The sequence below is a fragment of the Eubalaena glacialis genome, chromosome Y (assembly GCF_028564815.1).
Source record: "Eubalaena glacialis isolate mEubGla1 chromosome Y, mEubGla1.1.hap2.+ XY, whole genome shotgun sequence".
NCBI lineage: Eukaryota > Metazoa > Chordata > Mammalia > Artiodactyla > Balaenidae > Eubalaena > Eubalaena glacialis.
Window position 1 is genome coordinate 615,567 of NC_083737.1, and position 20,287 is coordinate 635,853.

General features: G+C 40.4%; 1 protein-coding gene across 1 annotated transcript in view; it reads left to right on the forward strand.

Moving 5' to 3' along the window:
* LOC133082900 (anosmin-1) overlaps positions 1–20,287 on the forward strand; it is a 186,880-nt gene that overhangs the window by 29,076 nt on the left and 137,517 nt on the right. The window contains exon 2 of the mRNA XM_061179570.1: positions 8,771–8,818. Coding sequence (XP_061035553.1) covers positions 8,771–8,818 — 48 coding nt within the window. The remainder of the gene's footprint in view (positions 1–8,770; positions 8,819–20,287) is intronic.

A 20,287-nucleotide genomic window follows, 5' to 3' on the forward strand; every position in this document is an offset into this window, starting at 1 on the left:
AAGATTTGCCTTCGCCTCTTGATGACAAAAGCAAAATGTGCTTTTATATTAAATTTTAGAGAGGTTTTAACATCTCATGTTTATGCCCAAGGACTTAATATGCCACTTACCTCAGACTTTTGGGACCTTTTCTGTCTTTCTTGCCTGTTTCATCCACTTCCTCCCCTACGGCTCCTTCTCTTCTTCCCAGTCTTGTCTTTCTCACCATCACTGAGACCCACACAAATGATCAAAACTAAAGTCAGGGACCCTTCAAAGTAAGGGTTGGAAACAGAAGTGGGTGTGGCCGACTCAAGCCACCCACCTTGGAGATAACCCTTCCAGCACTTCAAAGCAGATGGTCATTCCTACATGATGAACCCTTGTACCTCTGCCCTGCCAGCCTGGGCACTTTATTCCATAGGCGTTTACTTTCTAGACAAGCAGCTATGGCGACTGGGGAGAGGTTCCTGGGATTGGGAGAATCCACACAATTTACAAGCGAAGTAAAAACTTGAGAGTGATGTCTGAGCATGCCTGCCTTTATAAGCTGCATTCATCGACCCTGTTTCTTGTCCCTGCTATGAAGCAGAGGCTGGGAAGAGAATGAAGTTTATACCGACGTTTCTTTATTTTTTAGGTTTCCCAGGAACAATGCTGTAGTTGTTTAATTTATATAGCTACTCTATTGCTCATGCTTCCCTTACTTTGTAATACGAGTCATTTACTAAATTTTAGTTATTACATTTAGTGCTCCCTCTAAGCCTACCTAAGATTGGATTTCTGTCGGCACAAGTCATTTATTCAGTCTTGAAATCTTCCAGGGCTTTATGTGATTTTGTGGAGAATGCACAATTTACCAGAATTTTCTCCTGAAAATATAAATTTTATTACCAAACATGGTTCAGTGAATACATATCCAAAATCATAGCTGTGGCAAGAATGAATTCAGAGTTAGCACATCCTCTTGGAGGAGATTACAGTTGGAAGACTACTGCCTGAGGTGTGCTAACAGAAGCTAGTATCTCGGATTCTATGGTGGGTCCCAGCATTCTGTCAGAGACAGTAAGTAGTAAAAGTTGCGTCGTCATTTAGTGCTCTCCCACAAACAGAATTTGTAAGCATATTCCTTATTAAAATTCATAGGAAAGTGTTAATGAAAGTAATGTTTTCCCATATGGCATCGTCGAGCCCTTGCTGTTCTATAAATTTTTCTTTAGATGACTTTATTTACATCTATAAAAAGATAAATAGCATGACTATTTCTTAAATAATTTGTACTTGATTCTTGAATACAAGTTTTTGTTCAGATTTTCATATTCTCAGGCCGAATCTCTTGGACATCTACTCTACAGGAAACAAAATAATGAAGCCATTTCCTAAAAGCTCCACCCAGAGAAGATGAAAAATTTGTTCAGCTCCATCTATTTATGTCCTTCTTTTCAGTTCCTCATGATCTAATGATTAAGTTTAAATTTATTTGTATGACTCCCTATTCCATTCATTTATTTACTCAGTCAATATTCATTAAGATCATGAGGGAGCCAGTGGTGAGGGGGAGATATAGACACATTCTGTCTTTAAGGAGGTCATAGGCAGGGGTGGGGTGGGGAGTGGTGGTGATGATCACTAAGGACAAACAACACGAATATGTTTATACTTGGCAACTGTGTAGAATGCCTCGGAAGAGAAGTACAGGGAGGCACAGAGCATATGCAACAGGGAGTGGGGGTCAGGGAAGGCTTCCTGAAAGAAGTGGCACTTGCACTGACCTGAAGGATGCATGGAAGTCGACTTGGGGAGGGGACAAGTTCTGGGTGGGAGGACAGCACTTACAAAGGTTCTCATTCCTGGACAAGCCTGCCAGGTGTGAAGAAGTGAAGCAAAGAATGTGGCCAGGCCCTGCATTCCAGTGGTGGGGGCCAGAGGGCAGGGCTGGGTGTCTGGAGAGGTATATTTGTATGGTCAAATACTGTTTTCCTATAGAATTCAGTTCACTGTGAGAGATTTGTAGAATCCAGAGGGAAATTTTTTACGGGGAGTGGTTAATGAAAAGGCTGTTTATTTACTGAGGATGATCCATAACATTTGAAAGAACTCCTACTCTAAACAACAAATGTAAACACATAGCTTTTTTTCCCTTTTAAGTAGACTTTGTTTTAGAGCTGTTTTAGGTTCACAGCAAAATTGAGCAGAAAATACAAAGAGTTCCTATATACCCTCTGACCCTATACCTGCACAGCCTCTCCTGTTATCACCCTCCCTCCCTAGTGGTACATTTGCTACATTGATGAACCTTCATCGACATGTCATCATCACCCCAAGTCCATAGTTTACATCAGGGTTCGCTCTTGTACATTTTATGGGTTTGGACAAATGTATAATGTATCCACCATTACAGTATCATACAGAGTGGGTTCAGTGCCCTAAAAATCCTCTTGTGCTCTGCTTATTCATCCCTCCCTCCCCTCAACCTCTGACAACCACTGATCCGTTTACTGTCTCCATAGTTTTGCCTTTTCTAGAATGTCATAGAGTTGGAATCATACAATATTGTAGCCTTTTCAGATTGACTTCTTTCACTTAGCAATATGCATTTAAGTTTCCTGAGAAATATTTTGAATGAATGTATAGTTGTGATGATCACTGGCAAAGATTCATTTTAAAAAATATTTTGAGCCATGGAAATGCTTACTCTCAATTTGTCTCCTGAACTCCTCTTTTAGCTGCTGTTGAATATATGAGAAACTTTGTGAGTATATCGACAATACAAAGGAATATCCTTATAACAATAAATGAAATCAACTATTTTATTTCTTAATTCCAAAGTAATAGGAAAATATTCTGGATTAAAATGAACTGCTAAATTTTAATCTATGCCTTCATTTTAAAAATCTTACATTTAACATGAAAAGAAAATCATCGATTGAGTCACAGCTAATTGCTTGTGGTTTCATAGGGTTGATTTGTAAAGTTTAGGTCTATTGTGGGTTTTCTGGAATGGTTTCAACTCAAATGTTCTGTCCTGCTGTTGGGCAGTCAGTCAGTGTTGAGTTTCCAAAACTGCACACTGGTTAGTCCTTGTGGCTATTCCACACCATCACCTGCTTATGCTAAAAAACAAGTGGGATCTGTTCTAATTCTCTTTTTTCTTTGCTAATGGTTGTATCTAGATAACTAGTTTTCATCTCTCTCTATCCTTCCCTTGAGGGCTGTCTTTGAGTAAAGTGTTTACTTGAAGCTTTTGAAGAATTATTTTTCTTTAAGGAAAAAATCAAAAGGCTAGAAATGGAGGGCCTTTGAAAATATCATTGAAATAGTGTCTGGGTGCAGTTGATTGAACTTATATAGACTCTTTGAAAGTTGGATTGACTGGCATTCATGTTTGATCTAGTTAAACCAATAAAATACAGGATATAATCTTTATATAATTACAAAAGTCCCGCTGTCTGATCCTACCTGGAGGTTACAATGATGATTCTAAAGGCAAATGTCTTTCATGCCTAATGTACTTTGTCTCTTTATTTTGCTGGCTTTTAGCCAGAGTGAGACATTTTTATTTTTGTTGTCAATTGGCTTTACTGGTGAAGGCTATTGTAATCCAACTAAAATCTTCCCCCAGGCGGGATGTTGAAATGTACTGGATTCTTGTCTTTTTGCATTGCTTTCCTGCTCAAAGAGCATTCCAGGTAAGCAACGTAGGTGGATGGTGCAATGTACGTGCACACCTGGCCCAAACACAGTGGCTGGAGTTACTCAGGGGTTTATACACATCCTTGATGCCATTAGGCAGGGTTCTTAGAAGTTCTTTGTAGAGATAAATTGTATTGTATGGCCGATGCTGATTGATAAAGGCAAAAGCATAGGGCAGCTGCAAAACCTTGACGTGGGCGGGGGGGATTGTTTTAAGAAAAATACGAAACCCAAAACCCAGAAAGGAAATAGGGTGGAAATGTATGTGTGTGTGTGTGTGTGTGTGTGTGTGTGTGTGTGTCTGTTTAGAAAATTTCTGCAGAGAGAAAACTCCATGAATAAATTCAAAAGACAAATGATGCACTGGAAACATTTTACAACACCTATTACAAATTATTATTAAGTCTAATTGGTACTAATAGCTGCTACAATTGCTAAGAAAAGGGTAAACCATCCAAAATAGAAATGGTAAAATGCATAGACAGTTCACCGTAAAGGAAATACAAATGGCCAATCAAAGGCAATTAAAGCAATTGCCGTCTCATCACATTGGTAAACATTGGAAAATTGCTACCACCCAGGGAAAAATCCATGATAATTTCCCCCGCTCCCCTCCTACCCCCCAAGCCTCACTAAAGAGATGGAACCAGTTAGCATAGGATGAGTGTTATACACAGGAGCTGGGAGAATGTAAGTCCAGGATTACTCCTCCACTCCTCAGAACAAAAATAATGGCAAACAAAGAAAGTAACATCAATAATCACAATGACCTTTTTTTTTTTTTTTTTTTTTTTTACATCTAACTCTGTGCCAAATATTTTGCTAAATACTTTGCATGGATTACCTTTTTAATCTTCCCAAGCAAACTATGACATACTATCTTCAGTAATGAAAAAAGAAATGATTATAATCACAATAATCTTTCATGCCTGCTTGCTGTTGCCCTGAATATTTCTTTCTAATGACAGCTTTTCATTTTATGATTAATGGGAAATTTTGCTTAAAATGAAAATGCTTTGGTTGAGGAAATGCATTGATATTAATTCCCAATAAAATGTAGACAACAGATGGGCTTTGTGGCTATTGGGGTATATGAGCCAATAGGACAGGGAATGCTGTGTTTCAGCATGGGGGCGGGCAGCAGAGTTTGCATTTGCTGGGCGGCTGAAGACAGTCTTTGCTGGATTCTTTTATTATTGAGGTTGGACCATTTTATCTACAAAAGGAACAAAAGAATTCTAACCAAGGTGTGCCATGAACAGAGCGTCTCACAGATCTAATCCTCTATTTTTTTTTAAACCCAATGATATTTACTAAATAAAATATTTTATTTCGAATAAGTCAAAATCCACTGTAATCTGCTTTCTACCTATTCAGCCAGCCTCCTCTCCTATTGTCTGCTCCAGCCCATTCATCCGATCTGCTATTCCCTGAGCTTACAGCATTCAGGACTGTCTGGACCAATTCTACTCTCCTTCCAAGATTATAAACCCGGAGATTCCTTCACAGCCCACTGTAAATCTCACCCTGTGTCTCACTCAGCTTTCCTCACTGGGGCACTCACAGTTGAGTTTAACCACTGTCTTCAGGATGTCCATATTTTAGTTGCCGTCTTTGACTCCCAGTTTCTTAAGTAGAAAATGGGTAAATGAAACTTGCGTCGTATACGGGATGATTATGTGGGGCTGAATATGTCCAACACCAGAGCAAGTGCCTGCTATATAGATGTGGCCAGTCATGTAATCATGATAATATTTATCGATAATAATCAGGTCAGTGGCATACTACCCCACTGGTAATATTTTTCTCAGCCACTAATTGGGGGCAGGCAGCAGTTGCCACGCCTGCTTTTGCAGGCCCAGTCACCTTTGCATGGCCTTTGATGGAGGCCACCTCTGTGAGAACCAGGAGCTGGTCCAGTTGCTGGTGTGAAACTTTGAAGCACAGAGCAAACAGGAAGGCCGGTCTGCTGGACCACGCTCTAGTTGAGGAGCTAAGGCTTAGATCAAAGAAAACAGATCCTACAGCAGGAGAGGGTGTGATACATCTCTCAAGAGCAGTGCAGCAAATACAGCAGAGGCAGACCTCCAGAGGTCCTGCCCATCTGTCCAGGAAAAGGAAGACCTGGAGGGGAAGGAGGTGGAAGCTGGTCCGAGGTCAAGGTTCCCAGAGCAAGGAGCAGGACCCTCTGACCTGACACGAGGAGGCAGAAGGTCCTCAGACCTGGTGAAGGAGGTTGTCAGGATCTGGCCCTGACCTAGTCTCTTAGATTGGCATCCATTCACTTCAGCCCTGAGTCTCTTTAGAAGGAACCTCACTGGTTCCCATCTCTGGGCTGTGAGCACAGAGCACTCAAGTTGGGGCCGGGATGTTCTCTGACAGACGTGGTCCTCAGAAGTCCCAGCAGGACCCAACCCCGCATGGACCAAAGACCCTTCCGGGAAAAGACAATGAGGGCGGACGTTCTCCAAAGCTGCCCTGGACCCTGCTGTCAGCTTTCCTGTGATAACATACTCCTCAACGTTTGGCCCCTGCTTTTTGTTGCAGTTGTCACCCTGTTTATGACCGACAGCTCAGTGTGCCTAACCCCGCTGTGAACTTTGAGTTTGTCACCAGGCCAAGGGCTCCTTTTCTGAAACACCAGTTTGCCCATAATGCCCTCTTTCTTGCACCCTTTTTACTAACACGTCATTTCCAGTAATTAAACCATGTCCACTGTTTGTCCAGCTTTGGCCTCTGCCCAATCTAATTATTTCTCTGATGTCAACCCTGCCAAAGATCATACTTAACCTCAGCCCAGGCTGTTCACGTACTGCTCCAGCTTCAGCCCTTGTTTGTCGGACTGATGAACATTGATACGTAGAGAGAGATGAGGGCCCCCTGAGGATGTGTGGACCTTAATAAGGGGATGAGTAGGTTGATACCATATTATCTAAAATTGCAGGTATGTTCAGCAATTTGGGGGAGCTAAGACTGTAAAGGAGAAAGTTAGGGCCGTATGGTGCAGAGATTTAATAGCTAAAGCGTTACTGTGGGACTGAGATCTATAGTCGAGTGATGTTTAGATAGGAGAGGAAAATTTCTAATCCTAAACAGTTGAGATCTACCCAGTGGTTTTGGGAATCCTGTGTTATTAAGATATATTATTGTGAATGGAAGAGCAAATATCCATACAATGGAAGGTGACAACGAAAAAGAATGAAGTATTGACATATATGACAATATGGATGAAGCAAAAATACTATATCATTTAACATAATATAAAACATTATGAAATGAAAGAAGCCAGACACAGAAGACTACGTATTGTATGATTCCATTTATAAGAAGTGTCCAGAGTAGGTAAATTTATAGAGAAAGAAATTACGTTCGTGGTGGCCAGGACCTGGGTGGAAGGACTGCTGTTGGGTACTGCTTTCTGTCAGGGGTGATGAGAAAGTTCAGAAATTAGTGGTGATGGTCGCACAGCCTTTCTTCTGAAAACCACTGAGTTATATGATTAACTTTTGTGTTTGTGAATTATATATCAATAAACGTGTAATAAGAGTATTTTTCAAAAGATATATTATTGGTTCAATGTTCTTTTAACTGTAGACAAAGGTGATACTATTCTATTCATACCGATGTTCTTAAAATTAAAAGTGTAGGCATTCATACATAGGAAATGGACTACTTCATCTCATACCCAACCTTGAACTTCAAAGAACAAGAGGCCACAGCATCTTAATTTTTGGGTGACTGTTTCTGTTATCTGTTACAACCACCCCAGCCTAGAACAATCTGATGTAAATGTCACAGTCCAACCATCAACAAAATTTTAGTCATGTGGAATGACAAGTTTCAAGCAGAAATTCAAATACTAGGGATAATAAATGTTAGTCCTACAAAACTATATTCAAAAAGATACACGCACCCCAATGTTCACTGCAGCACTATTTACAATAGCCAAGACATGGAAGCAACCTAAGTGTCCATTGACAGATGAATGGATAAGGAAGATGTGGTACATATATACAATGGAATACTACTCGGCCATAAAAAAGAAGGAAACAATGCCATTTGCAGCAACATGGATGGACCTAGAGATTATGATACTAAGTGAAGTTAGTCAAAGGCAAATACCACAGGATATCACTTATATGTAGAATCTAAAATGTGACACAAATGAACTTATCTACAACACAGAAATAGACTCACAGGCATAGAGAACACATTTGTCGTTGCCAAGGGGGAGGGGGGTTGGGGACGGGAAGGATTGGGAGTTTGGGGTTAGGAGATGCAAACTATTGTATATAGAGAATGGATAAACACCAAGGTCCTACTGTAGAGCACAGGGAACTCTATTCAATACCCTGTGATAAACCGTCATGGAAAAGAATACGAAAAAGAATGTATATATTTATATAACTGAATCACTTTGCTGGACAGCAGAAATTAACACAACATTGTAGATCAACTATACTTCAATAAAATAAATTTTAATAAACAAATAAATCCTAGTCCTAGTATTTGGTACATGTTGAGTAACTGTCAAGCTGTATGAAGTGGATTGTGTCTCACTTCGTTATCCCACTGACCTCATGCAGGAGATATTGTCCTTATGCTTTACAGACAGATTTACTGAGGGAGAGACATAGTAAGTCCCTTGTCGAGAGTCACACATCCCAGTGAAAGGGAAAGAGAAGGTTTTTCCCATGGGATTTGACTTCCAGGCTCAAACACTTATTACTGAATTGGTTAAAATTGAAAGCCTCCAGGATGCCAACTTGTAAATTTACCCCAGCTACTTACTATGGAGGAACCGTCTAGCGGTCATTTTCCTGTTGGTCTGTATTCCGTTGCTCAGCACACCCGAGAGATGGCTCAGACACTTTTCCTTTTGAAACACCTTGAAATCTTCATTATTTTATATGTATTTGTTTCATAAAGTCAAGGGCAAAAAATGTTTCCTATTTTAGGAAGAGAGACATATATCAGGGTGGCAAAATTGGTCTTTCATTAATGCAAGTATTTTAAAATTATATTAATACACACAGGTATATGTAGATTTCAAATAGAAAATTATTTAATGAGTCAATATTTCTTTTTCTTTTTGCAGAACAATGGTTCCCTGGTTTGGTGCCAGAATCACAAGCAATGTTCTAAGGTACGTTCCCTACAACTATATCAGTATTTTAAAAAACGTTTCATTTTGTAACAACTGTAGAGTCACAGGACATTGCCAAGCTAGTACAGAGAAATCACATGTACTCTTCACTCATTTCCCACCAGTGGTTACCCTTTACGTATATGTAGAACAAAATCACAAGTAGAAAATTGCCTTGGTACAAGGTACATATACAGTTCTATGAGATTTTATCACATGTATGGATTTAGTTAGTGTAGCCACCACTGCAATCAAGATACATGTATCAACATTTCTGTATACTACCTTATTTCTCTCTTTATTCTCTAATTATTTCAATCAAAAGTATTTTTAAGGAGAAAACATCTTGTGATTACACGAGAAGATTTAATGCATTCTACTTACACCTAAGTTGTTTTGTATGCGTTTATTGTGTTCGTGTGTGGGAATTGCTCGTTCGCTAATCTGATTCTTTAACTAAGCAGTCTCTTTTCTATCTTTGAGTATTTCTTGTTGCACACACATGCTCCAAAGCTATCATTATACTCATTCATATGTTTCATAGCATAGATTTCTTACCTCAGTCCCCAAACATCACCATCTTTAATATATTTATATGTGTATATAGAGTATATATGTATGTATATGCTTTAGCTCCAGTCTCAAAGTCGGTTTTATATTCAGATTATGTAAGTGAATAAAGTTCTAACTTGCTATAAATGCTGCAGCACTTTGGGATTGTAATAGTGTTTGATGAGATTTCTTTCATGGTTACGACTATTAGACCGAAAATTGAAGCATTCCTTTATTTTACAACCAAAATTTCATCTGAGCAATACACAATAATATGAAACAGCATATATATGAAGAACATTATTAGTTTGAAAGGTCTTTCAAACAAATTATCTCAAAGTAAATGATTGTAGAATAATGTTCCTAAACCTAAAACTTCACTATAATGATACATTCTGACATTCATGCATGCGTTGTGTCATTTAATCCGCATGAACGTTATTAAAAACAGAACAGAATTATTCTGTGAATGTGAAATAATTTGGTGAAAATAAACTTTGCTTAGTTCTGACTCTCTAGATCCTGGGCAGAAATGAAATGTCTGGTTTATTATCCTTTTACTCTTTTTATATAATATCATACATATTTGCTCTGATAAGGTATTTTCTGGTTATCTATTAATTGTTCTTCAATTGGTGTTTTGGGTAATTTGTTTATGTCATCACTGCAGGAGAGGATATATATATGTGTGTGTGTGTGTGTGTGTGTGTGTGTGTGTGTATATGAATGTATGGCTATGAGGCTGACTAAATTTCATAAGTAGTGTTTTTGTCCAGTTTTGTTAGTTGGGTATTACTTGAATGATAATTTGTTGTATCAGTATTATTTCTCATAAGCACCTCTTTTCTCCTTATGCCATCAAGAAATTAATTTTTTTTTACACACTTGAAATTTGAATGGGACACGTTCATTTAAACCGCTTTTAAAATATCCTAATTAAAGAACATTGCAGCCCTAGGGAATACAGATTGTTAAACCATATTTTGTAATTGAATGATCAAGGCTGACACAAGAGACTGAACTTGACAAGAAAAGGAATCAATTCCTTTTGCCTGAAAGCAAAAATGAATAAGTCATAGATAACTTCAACAGAAACTTTGGAATATATTACAAAGCCAACATAAATTTAAGGGTTGTCTTTAGTTTGAATCCTTGGGGATGAATCTTACATGTTAATCAAAGTTCATCTCTTTTGGATATTATCACCATGGGATACATTTGCAGATAATTACAGTTTGCACTTCTTCTGAGATTCACGAAGCATTGTGTAGGCTTTTCCTTTGCTTTTTAGGTTAATGAGGTGAAGGGTGAGTGGTGGTAACTCCATTTTACACATGGGGAAATCCAGGCACATACATATTGGATAATGTCCTGGAATCACTCAGCAAATCAGTAGAGGTGAACTAAAGTTTGGAATGCCATCTCCTAGGCTGTGTTGTGTAGAGACCAACAACTTGAAAAACCGTTTTGAGCAAATATTGGGACAGAAGAGTAAAAACACCTCACCAAATCAAGAAGTAATGCTGACGATATAATTTTTCTGAATATATGTTAAAAGATAAAGTTTACATAATATTTTATAGAAAGTACACACTTTCTAATTAGTTCTGGTTGTGTTTGCAAAGCCCATCACCTTCAGGATCCCTCCAGAAGGTGAGTTCTTCTTCCCATCTAACTGCCTGCCTTGTCCAATCTGCCATCATCTCTTGCCTGGACCAATCCAGGAGCATCCTCTTGGGTCTCCCAGCTTCTACTCTACCCACGTGGCTGCTGGAAAGACCCTTTAAACATACAAGCTGAATCTTGCTGCTGTCTGCCTCACACCTTTTAATATCTTCCTACCTCACTCAGTCTAAAACATCGGCCCTGTCTTGTCTGCCTGTGTTCTCTCTCCAACTTTCTCCTCTGCTTTACCCCCATCAAGCCTGCTTTTCCCTCCACCATAAGGCTCCTTCCGCAGTCACCCAGCTCACCGCACCCCATTCATGTCTCAGCACAAATGTCACCTTCTCAGCCTTGCCCTCCCAGGTCACCTCGCACCCATTTACACACTTCCTCGGCCGTATTGTACCCGCACGACATTATATAGTTGTTTCTTTATCTCTGAGAGTCTGTCTCCTTCACCAGAAAGTAAGCTCCGGGGGGCATCGACTGAGTTCTCTTTGTTCATTGTGGTATTTTCAAGCCTAGAATGGTGTTTGGCACAGCGTAGTTGCTCACCAAATATTTGTGAATGAATCCATGAATGAAGTCCATAGGGAACATTTCCTTCCTCCCCCAAAGTACATCATTACTGTATTACCTTCAGGAAAAAGGTTATAATCCATTTTGTATCCATGTAACTTAGCATGATTATTTATTGTTAATTAGGAAAATCTTCCTCCTATAATGAAGCCAGTACTATGAAGTCAGGGGTCTTTAGCATCGTTTAGCTCCTAGATGATGTAGAGCAGTGACTTACTGTCCTGCATGGTTTGAGGCCAGTGGTTCTCAAGCTGGAGCGATTCTGCTCCCAAGGGGACATTTGGCAATGGCGGGAGACATTTTTGGTTGTCACTACTGGCATCTAGTGGGTGGAGGTCAGGAATGCTGACAAACTCCAATGCACAGGACGCCCTCACAGTGAAGAAGCTCCAAGCTCAGTAGCGCCGAGGGAGGTTGAAAAACCCTGGTCTGTGTATTTTGCGAGTTATAAAGGAATTGAAGAACCACTCCTATTCTCAGCAGTTTTACTTTATTATATGAAGGAAAATAAACGTATAATTTACCGAGCATGTGGTATGCGCCAAGCACCTTTTCAGGGGCTCATTATATGTTAGGAATTCTAATGCTCATCATATACAATTTCTTTTTTTTAATAAATTTATTTATTTATTTATTTATTTTTGGCTGCGTTGGGTCTTCGTTGCTGTGCACGGGCTTTCTCTAGTTGCGGCGAGCGGGGGCCACTCTTCGTTGCAGTGCACGGGCTTCTCATTGCGGTGGCTTCTCTTGTTGCGGAGCACGGGCTCTAGGCTCACGGGCTCAGTAGTTGTGGCTCGCGGGCTCTAGAGCACAGGCTCAGTAGTTGTGGCGCACGGGCTTAGTTGCTCCATGGCATGTGGGATCTTCCGGGACCAGGGCTCAAACCCATGTCCCCTGCCTTGGCAGGCGGATTCTTAACCACTGCACCACCAGGGAAGTCCACATCATATACAATTTCTGTAAAAGGCCAGAGAGTAAATATTTCCATCTTTGTAGCCCATAAAGTCTCTGTGGCAACTACTCATGTGGCCCCAGTAGCATGAAATCAGTGATAGATAGTACCTAAACAAAGGACAGTGGCTGTGTTCCAATAAAGCTTTATGTTTGGACACTGGAATTTGAATTTCATGTAATGTTCATGTCATGAAATTTTATTATCTTTCCCAACCATTAAAAAATGTAAGAACCATTCTTTGCCTGCTGGCTGTACACAAACAACTGCCAGGCTGGGTTTGCCCATTTGCCAGAGTTTGCTATTGCATTCACATATGCAAAAGCAGTCAAAAACAAAACAGTAAAGTTGCATTTGTCTCTCAATACAAAGACATATCTTGATGTATTCAAACTAAAAAATGGGCAGTTTCTAGCCTCCTGTGTGGAACGTTGTTGGTCAGCTTGCGAGGATTTGTTGAATGAAGGAAGGAATGGGAAACAACAGTAAGAAGACATCAAATCACAATTAATTTTTCAAAATTCAGTGTTAAAATGCGATTATTAGAGCCAGTAAAAATTGTGGAGCACTTCAAGATGGGCAAAAAGATGGCTGGATGTCCCCTCTCTTGCACCCTTGTAGGTTATCTGCATTGTTCATCGTCTTTGAGCTATTTTCTTACCCTGTAAATGTAGAAAGCTGATAATAATGCAGATGAATCTTGTCCATGGAAATGCAAATGGTTGTGTGCAGTGTATTGCAATTGATGCTTCCCCCATCAATAGACCATTTTGCATCTAGTTGTAAATCCATTCTAGCATTTGTTTTTGTGTGTGAATATATTTATATTTGTATTTCTTGGATTTCTCCTTTGAACCACATGTAACATATTACTGGTTCTTGCAGCATTTCACGAGTTAAATCTTTGACACTTGTTCATTTTATATTTGCATGAGAGTCATGCATTTACTTTATAAAATAAGCATCCTTTGACCTTACGCTGCTCAGTTACCTTTCTAAACATCGCATCTAAGAATGGCATTCTTGTTGACACCCACCCCTGTCTGGGGAGCAGGCATGCTCATCCTTCTCCTTTTGGGTGTTATAACTCACTCACTTGCCTTTTGTTTCCCATTTGGTTGTGAGGATTTGAGTTGAAAAGCAGTAATTTAGGGTTCAGTCTTGGTGAGGTGGCATGTTGCTTTGATCTCGGTGGGAGTTCGGTTCTTATAAAGGCTATAACTCCAGATTCTTAGTGATTTTCCAGGTTTATTCAGAGCCAAATTTAGAGGTGAGGAAGATTGGTTTTGCTTGTATGAACATCTGGACAGTTTCATTTGACATCTGTGAAATGTATTGGATAAAGGTCAAACCCCAGAAACATAACTGAATGTGACTGTTGAAGGTTTTTGTGTTGTGTTAGGTGCTTTCTATGATTTATGTGGTAATGACTGTAAATCCATAGAGCCCCAGGAAAATACATCTTAAGGAGGAAAACGAAAACTCAGGCACCCATGGAAACGCACTATGTCCAAACACCCAAAGAACCAAAGTTGAACAGTTTATTTTTTGTAATATTCTAGTATACAACAGTTTGAAATTTCAGTTGTTTTATATCCTTTAAAACATTTAAAGCCTATTGTACTACTTACTGATATCCATACAGTTTTCCCTGACTTTGTATAATCAACTTCAAGGACAAAGTTGATGTATATTGAGCATCTCTTGTCCAACATATTGATACCTTTTGGGAGGTACCAATTATTTCATAGGCAAAGCCACCATTGACATTGATTGTCAAGAGAAGTTGTAGGTTTGTGCCACTGGAGGAGTAGAAAACTTCTCCGATGTTATGATTAATTCCCTTTATTTTGGATACCAATGTTATTATTTCCATAAGTAATGATCATGATATTATTTCTAAGTAAATGGGATGTGATAATCTAGGAAGAGAAGAGAAATATTCTATTTCCTTAAACCAGTGGAATTAAAATGTGTATGGAATGCATATGAAAAGAAATTGTGAGGTGTGTGAAAGTTTGGCTAGTGTTCTTTTGAAATACCAGTCAGTACATGCAGTGTTGTACTAGCGTGATGAATAAAAATTGTCAAATGCACATTTGTTAGACTATCCTATAACATCATGCCAGTAAATGGCATAATTTTAAGTACCCCAAAGACCATTATGTGCTTTTGTGCTTACCAAGAGATGAGGTCTCTCCTCCAGGAGACCTGAGCTCTTGGATTTCCTGGTCTCCATGCAGCTGAAAAATCACATCATCAGCAACCTTGAGTTAGGGGTCCATGTGTAACTACATTCTCAAGTACTCCATCCAGTGTCACTGTAGGGGAACGTTCAAGTCGGTATCATCTCTGAGGTGAAGGCAGAAATGGAGAAAAAAGAAAGAACAAAGTGAGAGAATGTGGAACAACAGATAAAAACAAAAAGAACTTACAAATGGGGGAGCTAAATGAATACCTAGTTTCAAAACTTCATTTCTGAAGTGGTAAGTGCTGAGGTTTGTGAGAACCAGTGAAGGCTCCCAGCAGGGTCCCTGCTAGGGCTCAGGCAGGTGGATCGGTGAGTTGATGATTTTAACAATGAGAGATTTGCCATCTGTCACCGCCTCCTGGAATGCAAGCTCACAGCTCTAATTGGAGCCTTCAGCACGGAAGGCAGCCTGAACTGGTGTCACTGATTTGCTTTCCCTCACACTGTCATTCTTATGGTAACTGTTTTCTGCCCTCACGCTGGGAACTTTTATCAAACATATTAGTGTGCTTTGGGGTGATCATTAGCCATCAGTAGCTGGAACATTCCAGGGTTTTTTTAGCCTGGAAACTAGCCTGTGTGCTGCAATAACTTGCAAAACTTGGGCAGGCTCATAGCACAATCAATATTTAAGGAAAAGAACAGGTTCTTATTTGGATTTAAATCCAACATGTGACATGTTAATAGCCCAACGTGTTTCTGATTTTCCATATCGGTTTTTACGGATGTGAAAGACTTCCACCTGCTGTAAACTTCAAAGCAAAGATGCGTGGAGGGGAAAAAGCACCTCTGTGTAAGTCTTTATCCTCACCCCTTCCTCAGCTCTTCCTATTAATTTCTCCTTCCATCTGATGAAAGAAGATGCAAACGAAATCTCTTATTTGGTTCATGACTGAGGAAGGGTTCCTGAAAGCTGGCTTTAGAAAGGGAATACATTTTGAACATACGAAACACATCTACGTCAGGATGCGTCACATGGTGATTATGGTCTGACAGATGTTTTGAATTGTAATGTATTCATCAGAAGGCATACAGAGGAGCCTGGATGAGCTCTGATTGCTTGAAGATGTTGGGTTTGAGCTGGCAACTGGCAAAGAGCACCAGTGTCGATTGAAGGATGGGAATGGTTATGTTTTAGAAAGAAGACAAACTTGGACTTCAGTAAGCTGGGGAGGGCAGAATTTGTGGGCACTGAATACGTCATTGTGCTGAGTTGCCCTGCCTTCTCCAAGGAGAAGTAGTCTCCACTGAGGTGAAAACTCTCACTTGAATTTAGGGGGGGGGTCAGCATTTGATTTTCTATGTTCATGATTGTGACCCCATCCTGTAGGTAATCCTTGACATGAGGGTCAAGTTGTTCTACCTAATCATACACAGGAATTCCTCTTAGAAGCCTAATATGTGTTGGTACATGGTCTGTCTTGGAAACATTATTGCTCTATGTTTGTAAAAGAGCAGTTGTTATAGGGAAATAAATCTAGGTATTAACTTCAACTTTGTTTTTACTAGCTGACACTCTCTTTACTAGGAGATGCTCTTGTGTCTAATTTGCCTAAAGAAGGAATATAGGCTAATTATTTGAAAAATTAATTTTCCTTTCTCAAGATTTCTCACTTTTTATCTATGTGATGTGGAAGAACTTCCTTCATCCTATAAATAATCACATTCAATTACCTTAGTATATTTGTTTTCTAATATTTGGGGTCATAGGACTTTCTGTAAGATTCATTGCTCAAAGCATGATGTTCTTTGGGTGATGTTGCTACTGAACCAAACTTGGGTCTGATCGCCCGTGCAGTAAACCCAATCTACTGACACTGGGCTGTGGTGAAGGAAAGTGTAGTGTTGACTGCAAGGCCAAGAAAGGAGTATGGGCAGCGCGTGCTCAAAAGACCCAAACTCCCTAATGGCTTTCAGGGAAACGTTTTTAATGACTCGGTGAGGAGAAGGGTTGCAGGTGCATGATCAGCTTGTGGACATAATTTTGATTGGTTGGTGGTGAGGTAACCTGGTGGTATTTTGGGAGTCAACGTCATCAACCTTCTGGTTCCAGCTGGTCTGGGGTCAATGTGCTTGTGGTCAACATGCTTGTGGTCAACATGAAGTTAATTTCTTCCACCTGGTGGGGGTTTCAGTATCTCCAAAACAGCCCAAGGACATGGCTCAGAATATTATCTATAGCCCTTGAGAAGGAAACAAACGTCCTTGATTTTGTTTAATGGCTAAACTATTATTATTTTGTCTTGCTTGACTGTTTTCCTTTGTTTCTGCATTTTTCACTTCTCAGATTAAATTTGTTCTTTGGAACTCAGGGAAAGCCTAGGAGGCTAAAGTTTTTCTACAAACAAGAGGAATGCAGAGGACATGGGGGGATGGTCTGTCCTGGGAAGGTCCCATAAGGTGCTGCTTGGTTATAATATGAAGTGTGTGTGTGTGTGTGTGTGTGTGTGTGTGTGTGTATGTTTAATGGCTAAGCTGGGCATTTGTTCTAAACTCTTTTTCAGCCTAAAATTACCGTAGCTGTGCATGGGATCTACCAGTGAGTTTGTACTTTCTGTTTTCTTCTGGCTTGGAAGAGAAAATTTTTCCTAAGGAGGATCTTTATCAAGTACTCCCTTCATCTTCTTTGATGCGTGTCTAGGCAGAGTTAGGATGATGTTTTTATTCAAACAGTCATCCTCGTTAGGATCTGTAATTTTTGCTGTGGATGTCAGAGCTAACAGCAGTTCTGCTGGCTGTGAAATGACAGTGACGTATCAACAAGCCGCTGCTCTCCTGGTACTTGCCAAGAGCTAGAATATCAAACCTTTTGTATCCTTGCAGTACCAAAAGGCACCAGAGAGAAACAATATTTATACATGCCTGATAGATATATAGTTTCCAGATGCTGTACAATCCATGCCTCCATTACAGGACTAACTTATGTTCTTTCACAATCTCAAAATTGTCCTTTAACAAATGACATTTACTGAATCCCATGTTGCTGCAATGCAGCACGTGTAATATTCTCAGAAACTATCTCACAAACCCAGTCACCGAGGCCACTCTGAGGAACTTGCCAAGGACATCGGTCTGTTATTCCATGCCATCTTTAGGAGAAAACTTGGGAAAGCATTCATTGTGTTCACTTTATCAGTACTAATTATGCGTCCCTTAGAAACTGGTAGATATTTTAGCCTGTGGACACTGTGTTTTCCCCTTAGAACTGACTGTTAGAAAGCTGAATGACAAATAAAATCACCTACTTTAACAAGGTTACTGAAATTTATCCCATGTATATGGGAACTAGCTTTATCCCTGACTCCAGTTTTTATTTTCCTTTATCTTGTTTTTATCACACACACGTAAGATTTGTTTTCTAGCTGTATCCTATGGATCTTTGTAAATTGTCTTGAATCCTTTTAGGAGTGAGAAAGGCAATAGATAAATCCATAAATCCCTAAAATTACAAATAACTAGAGAAATGCCCCATTGTGGCTGACACTTGCCTGGTGCGTTGTTTAGTTTCCTGAACCATTTTATCCACAGTTTCATGGTTCACTGAGGTGAGATGACAAGACATCTATATTCCTAGCAGAGCTCTTTCAGCTGGTGCTGACGACTAGGGCTTCATTCCTTGGAAAGGAGCGAAGGTGGCCACTTGTCAGTTAGGTAATGGCTGTGACTGGGCAAAAGAAAGAAGAAAATGCAGTTTAAGTTGTGAAACCGGGGGGTGCGTATGGACGTGTTCTGAGGGGGAATGAGGTAAGTGGAACAAAGGTGAAAAGCTTTTGTTTGTGAGCGCCTTTTCGAGCCAAAGGGGTTTGGCCCTGTCTTCACAGATCTTAAGTCATAAATAGCAGAGGTCAAAGAATAGTCTTTAAAACCACACAATAAAGAAAGAACTTCTCTCAACTGGGTCTTTTCAGAGCAGAGCTACCAATGTGGGTGAGTTCATTTTCCATTCGCATGGGGGAGGCAATGACTTAAAATGTGCACTTTGTAAAGATGGCTCTCCTCCCTCCCTCCCTCCCTCCCTTTCCCTTTTCTTTCTCTTTACTTACTTTTTCTCTCTCTCTCCCTTCCTCTCTCCCTCCCTTCCTCCCTCCCTCCCTTCCTTTTTTCTTTCCTTCTTTTCTTCTTTCTCTCTATTATAGTATCTATTAGAGTAGCAAATGTTGATGTCTATGAAGAACCTTCCCAATCTGCCTTAGGTTATGGGAATTCCTCTTGAAAATTTTAGGCACAGAATAATAGATGCGGATGAACTGGGCATTTCACCCTCTTTAGCTACAGCAGAAATCCCACTCAAGCTACAGCGTGTGCATCTCCATGTGCTTTTCCTTACGTCAGTAGCTCAGTTCACATAGATGTTGATGTATTTTCGTGTTGGAAGACAGGTCACGGTAAGGCGGAGCTGAAGGGGAGACGTGTGCTGGTGGTTAGAAAACTGGGATCACATTGGCATTGCCTTATTAAACACCGGGCGTTTTAAGTAATTACAAGGGACTGATTCTGCGTCAAATTCCACATAGGGAATGAGAACCGTGGAAGCTGCCTGGGCCAGGACGGGCCTTGCGCTCTGCAAGCAGAGGTCACTAGGTGTTCGGCCGCCTGCAGATGTGGCCGGTTCAGCCTTTCGTAGACGTTTCTCGCGTGCCTTGATGGCAGCTTTGTGGAGAGGGGCCGGGGAGCTGCCCGCTCTTCCTCCAGACGGGATGCGGGATGCGGCTCTTCTGGAGTCTGCCTGCTGATGAAGGTGGGGCTCTGGAGGGCTGCGCGCCTCCCGGTTCTCACAGCTGCAGGGTTGAACTTGGGCGGTTGCAGATGAATGAAACGCCTTTCCCAAGAGAAGCTGCATAATGGCTTCGGGACTATTAAGCTGTGAAGATTCATGCTCTCGCGTTTGCGAGTGTGTGTTCAGCATCTTTTCCTTGGGGAGCGAGGGGGGCATGTGCGTTTTTGGCTTTTTACATCCAACTGTATGCACATTTTCCCTTTTTGTATGAGGAAATAATGCCTGCACTAAGGGTAAACCCTCCCCTCCTCCTAAATCCTTCCACAAAAAGATACTTATTAAGGCTGGCATTCTGAAGAACTAAATGCTTCTTTAACTTTGCTTTATCTGCTTCAGTGAGCACAGTGTACCGAGTCCGGGGAATTCACATTATGGCCGCGAGCCGCCCTCCCTATTCTCTGGGGCTCTTTGGGCACAGAAATAATCCCTTCCTAGAAGCTTTTGAGAAAGGAACTGAACTATGCGGGCTAATCAACTGTAAATCTTGGCCATCCCCAAAGTATTGCGTGAAGTTGCATCGAAAAGTGTTCCGATCACCAAGAAGCCTAATTTCAAGACCTGGGGCAAATTTGCAGCAAACATGTTGATTTGCTGTGTTTTAAAACTCTGGAATGTTGCTCCTTTCTGCAGCCATCCTCTGCTTTTGTTGTTTGCATCCTGTGTATGTTTATTTCGTTTCTTTGTCATTTGGAG